This window comes from Acartia tonsa, chromosome 3 (assembly GCF_053477335.1).
Source record: "Acartia tonsa isolate MP-2025a chromosome 3, ASM5347733v1, whole genome shotgun sequence".
In the NCBI taxonomy this organism is placed as follows: domain Eukaryota; kingdom Metazoa; phylum Arthropoda; class Copepoda; order Calanoida; family Acartiidae; genus Acartia; species Acartia tonsa.
The window spans coordinates 55,748,914-55,761,923 of record NC_137262.1 but is presented as its reverse complement, the minus strand read 5'-3'; the positions used below and the strand labels follow the sequence as shown (position 1 = coordinate 55,761,923).

At 32.1% G+C, this 13,010-nt stretch overlaps 1 protein-coding gene across 1 annotated transcript in view; it reads left to right on the top strand.

Annotated features, from left to right (window-relative positions):
* Nucleotides 1-11,428, top strand: part of LOC145314606 (uncharacterized) — a 65,428-nt gene extending 54,000 nt beyond the window's left edge. The window contains exons 6-10 of the mRNA XM_080154596.1: nucleotides 4,592-4,696; nucleotides 6,171-6,289; nucleotides 7,479-7,702; nucleotides 9,548-9,712; nucleotides 10,093-11,428. Of these exons, the coding sequence (XP_080010722.1) occupies nucleotides 4,592-4,696; nucleotides 6,171-6,289; nucleotides 7,479-7,702; nucleotides 9,548-9,712; nucleotides 10,093-10,724 (1,245 nt within the window). The 3' untranslated portion in view covers nucleotides 10,725-11,428. The remainder of the gene's footprint in view (nucleotides 1-4,591; nucleotides 4,697-6,170; nucleotides 6,290-7,478; nucleotides 7,703-9,547; nucleotides 9,713-10,092) is intronic.
* Nucleotides 11,429-13,010: the final 1,582 nt, after the last annotated feature.

Below are 13,010 nucleotides of genomic sequence, written 5' to 3'. Positions count from 1 at the left end.
GACTTTTTTTGTGAGATTTTATGGAGTCGTTCCAGTCGGTTTTAGATGGTCTAAATGGCCATTCTGTTTTTTTTCTACTCTGAAATTTAATACAATATTGAATTTTAGAGTTCCTTATGTGTATCTTAGGCATTGGCGTGCAGGATATGTTTTTGGGGTGTAAACACCCCCTTACCCCCTACCCCGCAGGATAATTGAGAAATTTAGGAGAAGAATTATCCTCCATTATTTTCATCCCCCGTTTCTCTTCAAGTTACTGTTAGAGAAGAACATCTAGTGTTTGGATGAAAAACGATGTTTGCTTATGTCACGTTAAACTTTTTTAAATTTTGTTCATTATAGAGGTATCAAATATGAATCATAAGATATGAATATAAGAAAAGATGTATAATCCTGACACCTTTCCCACGTGGTGGAGGCCCTTTTTCGTCTTCTAGAAAATTGTCAATTATTTTTTTTTATATTTCCAACGTTATGACGTTTAAGTAGACTTACTTACATCAAATGAGCAATGGTAGAATTCAATATGCAATAGGTTTTTTAGTATTCTGTAGGAGCATCTATAATTATAATAGAATATGAAAGTGTAATTATTTAAAACTTTGTTTTTAGCAATAATGAATATTTGGCTTGCTAATATTGACCTCATTTATTGGTCCGTTCGGTCATCCAGTAGAAGGGGAGGGAATGGGGTAAAGAGCTTGTAAGGGGGGCATCGTTATTTTAGCCAGCTGCGACTATCACTTTATTAGATTATATAAAAATCTGGTACAATATCCATGTAATAATATATCGATTCAAGCAATATTGTTTTCAGAATAGCCTCCTCTGTAAGTGGATATGTGTAATATGTAATAAATCTATGCCGTGTAATTTTACTATTGCTTTTTGTCCATCCATTTATGTGTGTGTGTATGTGTGACTGTGTGTGTGTTGAAATAGACAAAGTTCAGAGTTTAAGTTCTTGGAAGTTTTTTGCTAATTGGATTATTTCATCTAAAATTTAATTTAATCCTAATTAATTAGAACCGGTTCTCAGCCATACTGAAAAATCATGTATAGCATCTTATTTTAGACAATTTTCCAAGAATAAAAATAATAGAATTATAACCAGTTTTGTTAGCCTGGGCCTTCGAACCTTAGAGGTTAACAAAACTACTACAGGAATCATCATGCAAAGTTTGGAATCGATATGACAATTCTAAATTAACGAAAAAAGCTAACTCTCTGTGACGGACGGACGGACCGACCCTAATTATAGAAAAGATTCGCTTTTAAAAACACTCTATATAACATTAGTCAAATGTTAGTATATTTGTATATGTTTGTATTATTGTAATTATCTAGATTCTATATCTAAGAAGTGTGCTTTAAAATCCACCATAAATGAAAAATAGCACATTTTAATCGCAGTGAAAAGCTTTAATTAAAACTAATAATAAAAACCATGGAGAGAGTAGACATTTACAGGTACTCAATGTTTTATAAATACATCATTTGTTGGCTTGAAAACTTTGGGTACTTTTATGAAATCATGATTGGTTGGTATAAACTAGAAATGTCTTAACTTTTCCACCATTAATTTTAATCAATATATATAATTCAATAATATTTAAGCTAAAACAAACTTCTAATAAATGTGATTGTAACATTTGCAGTATTGTTTGGACGCCTATCTATCTAAAGATCGTGTGTAAACATTTGCTGGAGGCACAATTGGCCGAATCGTGTTATAACCATGGGGTTCACAGTGTCAATAGGTGTCCACACAGTGTAACTAGAATCGTGTTATAACCATGGGGTTCACAGTGTCAATAGGTGTCCAAACAACCCAACTGGAATGCATTGGGTAAAAAATGAAGGGATCTAAAGGGATAAGACATTCCCAATGATAATACACAAAATTACTCCTTCTTTAGATTAAAATTAGTGATTGAAACGTTTGGACACTCTTCTAAATCAACCGACCAATCAAAATTTAATTAAGGTACCCAAGGTTGTTAAGCCAACGAATAAGAAAACGCTATTATAAAACTTAACTAGATTTGAAAAATATCATTAAAAGCATACTATTTGACAAAAAAATTAAGCTTGTTTTTCTGATAATTTTTATTGGTGGAAAAGTTTGGGTTTTGAAGGAACACCATGTCAATTCGAATTTCAAGCCCTCCCACATTTGAACACATTCTTGTAACTTCTTGTTAACATTTGTTACTAGGGTAGAATAGAGCAATTGATGTAGGATAATTTTATAGCATAAAATCTGCCCTTAAGTAATTTCTTTTCAACATTTGTAAATAGGGTGGAGTGGGGCAATAGATATGGGATAATCTTATAGTCTAAAACCTGCCCTGGACCAATACTAAGCTTCCCTTTAGTTCTTCTTCTAAACCTTTGTTAAACAATTAAGTGGTGGTTAAGTGAAGGGATAATCTAATAGCATAAAACCTGCTCTGTACCAACAAATGTCCTTATGCTCAGGGAGGGAGGGCTTAAAACTATGGGTACTTTCATTAAATTTGGACTGGTAGTAGAGTCCTACAAATCTTTCCATCAATAATTTTGTTTATCATAATCGGTGGTCTATTATGTACATCAATTTATCATCCATTCTCTTATCCATCAAGATCCCTTCTAAATGTTACTTGATTTGTTTCTTTATGAATACCAAAATTGCCCCTACCTACCCTGCTGGTAAAAAGAATGGCCCCAAGGTTGTATCGATGCCTGCTAGGTTATTATTGTATCATTTCTAAACTATATCTGATTGAGTTATTAACTTCTCAACAGAGAGGCCAAGATTTTCATAAACAAATGACATTATTTTGATAGATAGATAGACAGATTGATTGATAGATTTATTTATTGGTAGATCAATACTTGTATTGATCAATTATTAGATTTGTTGATAAGTAGATCATAGAGAAATAGATTGATATTGCAATAAGTTAATAGATTAATAGAAGAATAAATGGCTGAGAGAAAGGGGATATTACAGTAGTCCTCAAGGTTTTATGATAACGTTTTACTATTCCATGGCCTAAAAACTTTGGGGACTAATATATGATTTTTATTGGTTGGGCCATTAAGTCAAGTGTCCAAACGCTTCAACAACTAATTATAATCTACAGAGGGGGCTAATTTGGGTATCATCATTATGGATGTAGTTCATTTATCGGTTATTGTTTTTTATCATTTTAGATCCCTGAAAAATTGAATGATTGATATAATCATAGATAAATATATAAAACGATGAATAAATTGAATTATGTTGAAGAACAATAATATTTATAAATATCTATTGAATAAAGTATACAAATATTTAAATTTGTACAATTATTTCAAATAAATGTATCACGATTGAGTAATTCCAAAAATATTGAATGAAAAAATCATGTTGTTTAAATTTCGGTATTGAATCATTTTTACTTCCAATTTTGGAGATTTTATTGATTTCATGGCCTTACTTCAAGCAGGGAAAGGGTACTTTAAAAAAAAAATGGAGAAATAATGAATTTTAGTTTAATGGTTTAGTTTTAGTTGAATGGTATTTATCTAATATTTGTTTTTAGTAAAAATTTATATATCTAGCGGTTGCGCTCCTAGCATTTAGGGATCTTTTTAAGAGAGGTAAATAAGAAGAGGATATAAAAGTGGCCTAAAACCACCCCTAAAAGATCTAGGTTTAGCTTCCTAAAAAGGGGAAATCAATCAGTTCAGTAGTTATTGAAATCTCTTAAGCTTCAGACAGAAAAACCTTACTTACTTTACTTGATATTTTCAGCTAATTATTCCTATCCTTATCCTAGAGTTTAACTGATTTTTACTGCTTGTAAGACCATTTTTTTCTAGGGCGTTTATTATGGTATAAGACCATACTTAAACTTTAAACATGGTAGGGAGGGGGAAGGGATATATATTATTAAGAACTAGTTGCTTAGTCCCTAGATTCTAGGGGTGGACGGAGGAGGTCAGCCTAGAAGCAACTCAAGACATTTACAAAGCTTCCTATAAAAAAAATAATTAATACGGACCTACACTTTCCGAGATCTTTAGATTTAGACAAAGAAAAACCTTACTACTTTATGTTATAGTATAGATTGTTAAGCATATCCTAGGAATTGGGGGGCGGTAGTACTTACTCCCTACCAACTAATCTAGTATCATTGCTATGCATCTTTAAAGCTGTTTAAGAGATATTACTGGATACACATACATACAAACTTATATTCTAGTTTTCAATAATATTTTTCTCTCCCTCATTGCATGCTTTATATCTAAATTTAGTTCAGTTTTACATAAAACAAGCATAAAAATATTCAAAGTTTTAAGCAATATGTTTGTTAGATAGATTAAAGGATAAATAGATAGATAGGTTACAATTAGTAGTTTTATAAATAAATTAATGGATAGATTACAATTAATAATACAAGGGAAAAAATTGAGATGAGGGAATTATAGAGTTGCGACGCATCTTAAATTTATTTTACAAATTTTGGTGCGAAAATTATACAGAGCAAATTAGATATTTTAATCAAAGTAAGCATTTTTTAATGAAAATATTTTTTAACCATTTTTTTCTTTTTTTTAGACAATCCTGAATTCTATGCACAAGTACCAGCCCAGGTTCCATCTGGTGAGAGCCAGTGATATTCTTCAACTACCTTACTCTACTTTCAGAACTTATGTTTTCAAGGTAGGTAGATATATAGATAGATAGATATATAGATAGGCAGATAGATAGGTAGTACTATAAAGATATTCTTCAACTACCTTACTCTACTTTCAGAACTTATGTTTTCAAGGTAGGTAGATATATAGATAGATAGATAGACAGGTAGTTTGATAGATAGATAGATAGTTATATAGTGATATTCTTCAACTACCTTACTCTACTTTCAGAACTTATGTTTTCAAGGTAGGTAGATACATATATAGATATATAGGTAGACAGATAAATATATAGATAGGCAGATAGATAGGTAGTACTATAAAGATATTCTTTAACTACCTTACTCTACTTTCAGAACTTATGTTTTCAAGGTAGGTAGATAGAAAGATCTAGATAGATAGATAGTTAGATAGATAGATAGAGATTTAGATAGACAGATAGATAGGTAGTACTATAATGATATACTTCAACTACTTCACTCTACTTTCAGAACTTATGTTTTCAAGGTAGATAGATATATAGATAGATAAATAGACTGATATAAAGATGGATAGATAGTTAGTATAGGTAGTAACTTAGTGATATTCTTCAACTACCTTACTCTACTTTCAGAACTTATGTTTTCAAGGTAGATAGATAGATAGATAGACAGTTAGATATATATATGTATATAGATAGATATATAGACAGATAGATAGGTAGTACTATAAAGATATTCTTCAACTACCTTACTCTACTTTCAGAACTTATGTTTTCAAGGTATTTAGATAGAAAGATAGATAGATAGGCAGATAGATAGGTAGTACTATAAAGATATTCTTCAACTACCTTACTCTACTTTCAGAACTTATGTCTTCAAGGTAGATAGATAGAAAGATAGATAAATAGACTGATATAAAGATGGATAGATAGATAGATAGGCAGATAGATAGGTAGTACTATAAAGATATTCTTCAACTAGATTAGTCCACTTTCAGAACTTATGTTTTCAAGGTAGGTAGATATATACATAGATAGATTTATAGTAGATAGGCAGTTTGATAGATAGATAGTAATATAGTGATATTCTTCAACTACCTTACTCTACTTTCAGAACTTATGTCTTCAAGGTAGATAGTTAGATATAGAGAGACAGATAGATAGATATTTAATGAGTCATATTCTTCAACCACATCTTTTAGAGAATAAGAAATAGACAACAAGAGAGAAAGAAGGAAAGAGATAGAGAAACAGATAGAGAGAGAGAGAGAGAGAGAGAAAGAAAGAGAGTGAGAAAAAGAGATTAAAAGAGAGAGAGAGAGAGAGAGAGAGAGAGAGAGAGAGAGAGAGAAAGTGAGATTGAAAGAGAGAGAAGAAGAGAGATTGAAAGAGAGAGAGATAGGAGGGGGGAGAGAGAGATAAAGAGAGATAAAGAGAGATAACGATAGAAAGAATGAAAAAGAGAAAGAAATTTTTACTTTTTAAAGCAAAGATTTTCAACAATTATACCTACTCGTAGGAATGTGAGTTTATCGGTGTAACCGCATATCAGAATGAAAAGATAACCGAGCTAAAGATCAACCACAACCCCTTTGCCAAGGGGTTCAGAGACACGGGGGCCAGCAAATCTAATAAAAAGTGAGTTAAATTATTTGTAGAGCGCAGCTACTCTATAATCTAAGTATTACCTATATTACCTACAATGTATTCACTCTAATTTAGAAAAAAAATTTAGATTTTTTATTTTAATGACGTGCACATAATATAATACCCAATATTCTTTAAAGTTTTGATTCATGTGTGACAATTGTCAGCTAGCTTCCAATATCCTGAGTTGAATTCTTAAGAAAATTAATGATCGCTGAAACGGCTGTGGTCGCCAAATCGCCAAAATCATTATTTGTAAAAAATCTTCCAAAATTTTATTAAGAATCTAAAAAAAATGGATAAAATCATATGCTAGTCACCCTTTTATGATTTTAGAACACTCGTCTTTAGATTACTCGAAAATTTGTACATAATAAAACATTTTGTTTTTAAGAATCCACCCCTGCCCAATTCTACAAAATTTTGCAATATATTTGCATGAACATTCGCCTCAAAATCCGCATGCGTGTGACAATCGACAGCTACCAATATCCTGCCAATTTGTATTAGTTCCAAGAAATAAGAAGCATACAATATTTCTTTATGCCTTCTCTTGCAGGGATCAAAAGGGATAAGAATATGACCTAAAAATTTATGTACATCCCCAATGGTGTTACACAAAGTTACCCCTTCTGTATATTATAATAAATGGTTGAAACGTTTTGACACTCAACTTAGTGAACCGACCAATTAAAATTTTAACAAAGTCCCCAAAGTCCCTAATGAATTAGAAAACATTATTATAAAACTTTGGGGGACTAGTGTACTAAAAGTCCAATGTCTCCTCCCTCCCTGCTTCACTTGAGTGTTGAATTAAAGGAATATTACTCTTGAAACAATCTTTTCTCTCAAATTTTCCTCTTTTATATACACCTAGAACTAACTATTTAGGTATCAATACATCTATTAATTATTCTTTTTATCTGTTTTCTAACTATCTATCTGTCTATTTATTTATCTAAACATCTATTATATTTCTATTTTTCTATCTATATGTCAAGTCAATATACATATAGTATATCTATATATCTTTCTTTACGTCCATAAAATGTCTTTTTATATATCAATCAATAAATCAATCTACGTATTTATACATATTCTTATCTATCTATCTATCTATCTATCTATCTATCTATCTATCTACCTATTTAATCACCTATATATCTATCTATCTATCTAGAGTCCGACCCCTAGAAGATCTAGAAACCAAAGAGAACAGCAACGAGGATATCGAAGACGACATCCTGTCCTCCCCGGGGGGCGAGAATAGGTCCAGTCTGAGGTCAGAGGTCAACTCTACCACACCCAGGAGGTCACCAGAGGAGCTAGAGGTCAAGCTGGAGAAAACTGATCCCGGAGAGACAAAGATTGATGTAACTACGATACATAATAATTCATTATTAGGTCAGTAGATTTTCCTTATATAATAGTAACAGGATGTCTGCCTGTCTGTGTGTTTGCAACGAAAAATCTCGCTAATCTGGAACGATATGGTCCTCATTGACAGTAAAGCTTCTCATAGGTCCAGTGGTGGTTTATAAATATTGATTATCAAACCATAGATTAATATTGAAATTTATCATATCACAAAACTTGATAAATGAAATAGATTTTAGTAAAAAAAACAAGATATTTTGGTTAATCTAATTATAATTCCATATAGTATCTGCGCTCTTTAATGCATTAACAATTTGGTAGCCATTATAAGATTTTACAATTTTCATGGGCTTTTAGGCAAATATTTTCATACTAGAGTTATAAAGTTTTAGACCAATCTAAAATGGAATTATCAATAAGATGATAGATTAATTTTATAGAAGTTTTCTAATTTCATTTAAAAGCTTACTATTTAATAAGTCAAATTAAAGGAAATCAACATATTTGATAAAAAAAAAGTATTTTGTGTTAAAAATCGTGGGTAAAACTCTACCTAAAAGGTTAACTCTAATATTTTTAGATGACCAGAGGAATGTTTCATGCTTTTACTTTCATAATTGATAATTTAACATTAGAGTTATACTAGTATTAGAACAATCATAAATATTTTTTGATGTCCCATGGCAGGTTCAAGGCCAGTTTTGAATCACATGAATAAAGAATAAATGTATAACTATAGATGTATAACCCAGACAACTACCTGGTTCCAGTGGTGGGGACCTTTTTCGTCTGCTAACAAATTGCTTACTGCTCTTTTCCAGCTACTTTGTTGTGTTAATATTTCCGACGCGATTGGCTGATTGAGAGTCGGCACAGGGTTCCCAACCCGTGAACATGTAGCTATTAAACCTAAAGAAAGTAACTGGACAAAGTGTCTCAAAAATCAGCCATGTGACGTCATAAAAATGAGGGATTATTCATCTCTTTTTTGGTTGTTTTCTTTCCCATTTCTTCTCTCATCTCTCTCATTTTATGACGTCACATGGCTGATTTTTCAGACACTTTGTCCAGTAACCTAAAGAAAGCTTACCCGACAGATTCAAAGCTTGGGGTGAAGCCACACGTGCAATAAAAAGCCATTAATGACATAATTTTAACCCTTCATTAAAATATTTATTACCAACAACTCTTTCTTCTAAAATTCCTGCCCTAATTTCAATATCTTTTTAAATATTTATGCTATGTTAGAAAGTGTGTCCGTGCTAGATAAAAACAATAAAGTTTAATTGTATGAGTATTTTGTTTTGCCAAATTCTTAGCGCAGCTAATACTAGAGGCTACGACCCTAGAGGCACATGAGGTGGAAGATGGTAGGGGTTTTATTTTTACTAGGGGTGAGTTCTCTTTGGAGTGTGAATAGTCATAACCCTTCCCAAGACCTATTAGAAACTACACTGTAATGGAGAAGAATATCGATTAAGTGGTTAGCGATATCTTTTGGTACACACAGACACACACACACAAACATTATGAATTTGAGAATTTAAAATGAATAATTCAAAAATAGAATGAAACGATAAAAAAGTAATACTATAGAAAATAAATAGAAAAATTTATATTTTTACAGTATAGCTACCAAATCCGCTGTATTAGAACCAGTTATCAGCAATACTCATGTATAGCATTGCATTAGAAACAATTTTTCACGAATGATAAAATAAAAATCGTAAATTTAAATATCCACAGAAAGCTGTCTATAATACGATGCGGTAATTAACTATTCTTCACTCTTCCCTGAAAATCATGATTATCATTTAAGCCACTTTAGTGATTCTAAAGAACAAAAATCTTATTCAACTATTTTCTGTGCAGGTTTAAAAGAAGAGCTTACTAAACCAAAAGTTCGGCGGTTCGACGTGAGCTCGTTAATCGGCAGCGGTAACACTTCAGACGACGGCGGGAGCGATAACAAGGATGATTATGGCGGGAATCAGCGCCGTCCAGACAGCAATGATAATTCTAATAGTATTCAGTCAGGTGGGTTGTAATAACTTTAGTTTCTAGTAGTAAAATGGATATATTGATAATTGGATCTTACACCAGATTTCATATTCCCAAATAAAGTGAAACATGCAGCGGGTTAAAATAACGATTCCACCTTTCACTCCCCTTACCCTATCCCCTCCCCTCCTACTGGATAAACGAATTGACCAATAAACTAGTTTCATGCTAGCAATTTAAATTAACGACAATTTTTCCCCTGTCATAATATCTACGTATATTCTACATCTATTAATAGCACATTCTTTAAAGAAATTATATTAAAAACGATACATTACAAGTCAAAGATGCCAATCTAGTAACATATTATTTTTTAAATAAATTAAACCAATTCTAATTTTATTTTTTATTTTCAGAAAACCTAACCCCACCACCGCCAGCGCCACCCTTCCACCCGTACCTGGGGCTGTACCACCATCTAGTCACCTCCCAGCACCCCTCAGCCTTCCCACATCCCCACACCAGACTACCCATGCACCCTTTCTTGTTCCCCCTCGCCACCTCAACCCACTCATCGCCATTTTTCCCGCCCGGGTATCCACCTTTAACGTCACTGCTATCCGCCAGTCACGCTATGGCGGCGGATAAACTGAAGCTAACCGCCTCCGGCGGTATGTCACACCGTTTCTCGCCATATCCAACATTTCATTCGGTCAACAGTCCCTCGCCGCCGAATAACAGCTATGTACCCGCCAATCTAAAGTCAGCATTTGAAGCCGTTCGACCGGCAAAGCACGGCGGTTCGCCGCCGTTATCGGCGCTATCAAACACGCCGCCGTTAGTTTCTAGTCCGTTGAATTTCAGCCCTAACCTACACCTAACCCAGTCAGGTAATAACAGTATTAGTGAAATTAAAAACATTGAGAACATGATCCGTTGTCTGAACGGTAACAGCGGCAGTGAAAACGGCGTGTTTAACGGTGAGAAAAGCAGCCAGTTTGGTATTAATCATGACAAAAGTGAAGTTATCTGCAAAGAGGAAAAATGAAGAGAGAATCATTCATATAGAAAATTAAATTTGTGAATTTAAAAATTTAACTTTTTTAGTTATTTTATATCTTAGCCTAATTGTGATTTAAATAAACAAGTTCAGTTTTCATTCGGAATTTGAAATGTAGGCCCTAAAGGCTATACATTTTTTAAAAAAATTTGTGAAAGAAGTAAAAAGTAAATTCCTTTTTTCTAAAAGGCATAAAAAGAGTAGATTTAATAAAAAAATATAAACCTCCTTAATAAATTATAGAATATTGAAAAAGTTTTACATCTGTGATAGAATATGTGTTTAATAATTATAGAAAAAATATAAAAATAACCCAAATTAAATGTTAAATCACCAATTTATATTTTTTGTGTATTGATATTAATTAAAAGTCGAATCTCATGATCAAAAACAATAAATAATTTTTCCAGTATGGCTTCGAACCGGTTCTCAGCCATATTGAAAAATCTTGCATAGCATCGCATTACCTACAATTTTCCACGAATAATAAAGTAAAAATCATAACATTGGCCTCGGGTTTAACAAAACTGGTTCTAATCTTATAATTTTTCATTTTATATCCGCGGAAAGCTGTCTATAATACGATGCGAAAAATAACTATGTTAGATATGTTTTAATTTAATTAATACTAAGTGTGTTATTAAAAAATAAAATGGATCCTTTCAGTGTTTAACAAATTATAATAAAAAATATTTATCTTTTTAAAACGCGAAGCTACTCTACAAGTCATAATTTATAGTTCAGAGAGGGAGAAGACAATGGACAATAACTTATACTGCCCTCTAAATTTCTTATATTTCTACATACGGGATAATTTTGTTTATCAAAATTTGATTGTTCATCTCAATTAGCCCATCCACTGAGGTCAATTGGTAATCGTTGAAGGTGGAATTTATTTGGAAGGGAGGGGACCATGGACTGTAAATTATACTGGTCATTAAAGTTTTATAGACACGAGCTCAAATTCGTTGGATTAAGAAATTAAGCTACTTATATTAAATCTGGATTAGGGTATGGCTTTATTGTCTATTATCCATTAAGATCCCATGAACATGTTTGAAGACATGATTTTTTCATTACTACCAAACGTGAATTCAACCGCCTATAATAAAGCAAACGAAGTAATAAATAAAATCCCTTTTTTATAACTGATAAAATTAAACTAAAGGCTACTTCAAAGCAAACTTTTATCGCCTGGTTCAGATAAGAAACTTAAAAAAGATGTTTGGCCACCTATAAAGCAGTAACTGATTTTTTGTTATTTTTAGTTAGTCTAAAGTTACTCAATAACTTGATACATGTTTTATAATGAGTGCAGCTTCTTTTATTAGAAAAAGTCTGTGCATATGTTCCGCCTAGTCAATTACACTTAAATTTAAATGATTCGCAGGAAACTAGCTCTCAAATACTTAATTTCAGTTTTTGTTAATGAATTTTGGTGCTTTTAGACAAAGTGTCTGGTGACCCCCTACCCCCTTTAAAATAAATTGTAATTAAAGGGGGTAGTTATCTTAATATGTATAACCCCTTGGGGCCTTTCTCATGCGATGCCCTAACCCTTTGGGGCTATACAGTACCCAAAATAGCCTAACTTAACCTGATCTAAAGAAATAAACAAAAAAACTAAAATCAACCCTATACTTGTTTTCAATTTATTTCTTTAAATAAAGAAGGAAAGGGGGGTGATCAACAAGGCACTTTTTGTGTAAGGTCCAATAAATTAGTAATCTTTTAAAAAACTGAATCCTTAAAATCTGCTGTTTCGGTCATCTTAAGGATACACTGCCTAGTATTTAGTTAAATAAGAAATCAAGCTACTTATTTTTGTGAAAATTGGGCAATATAATGTAAAGATAAAATGTTGAGGTATTTATGTATTTAACTATTAGATAAGATAGGCTACTTCAACTGTAAACATTATTTTCAACGCTTTTTTTACTTCAAATTATTGCACTTTTAAATGCGAAGCTGCTCTAAAAGATAAGGTGGGTCGACCAGAAGTAAGTTTTTTTTTATTTTAGAAATTAAGAAATACATTTTTAGTATGGCTTTAAAACCTATTGATATCCATTGGATTAGAACTGGTTCTTAGCCATATAAAAAACTATGTATAGCGTCATATTACAGACGGACAAAATGTAAATACTAAAAGCGCATGAATCTTTACTGAATAATTCAGCCATCTATCTTCAATAACAGTTAATGAAATCACATTTACCCCATTGCATTATGGAATGAATGACTGACGGACACACAGAGTGAATTATAGAGTAG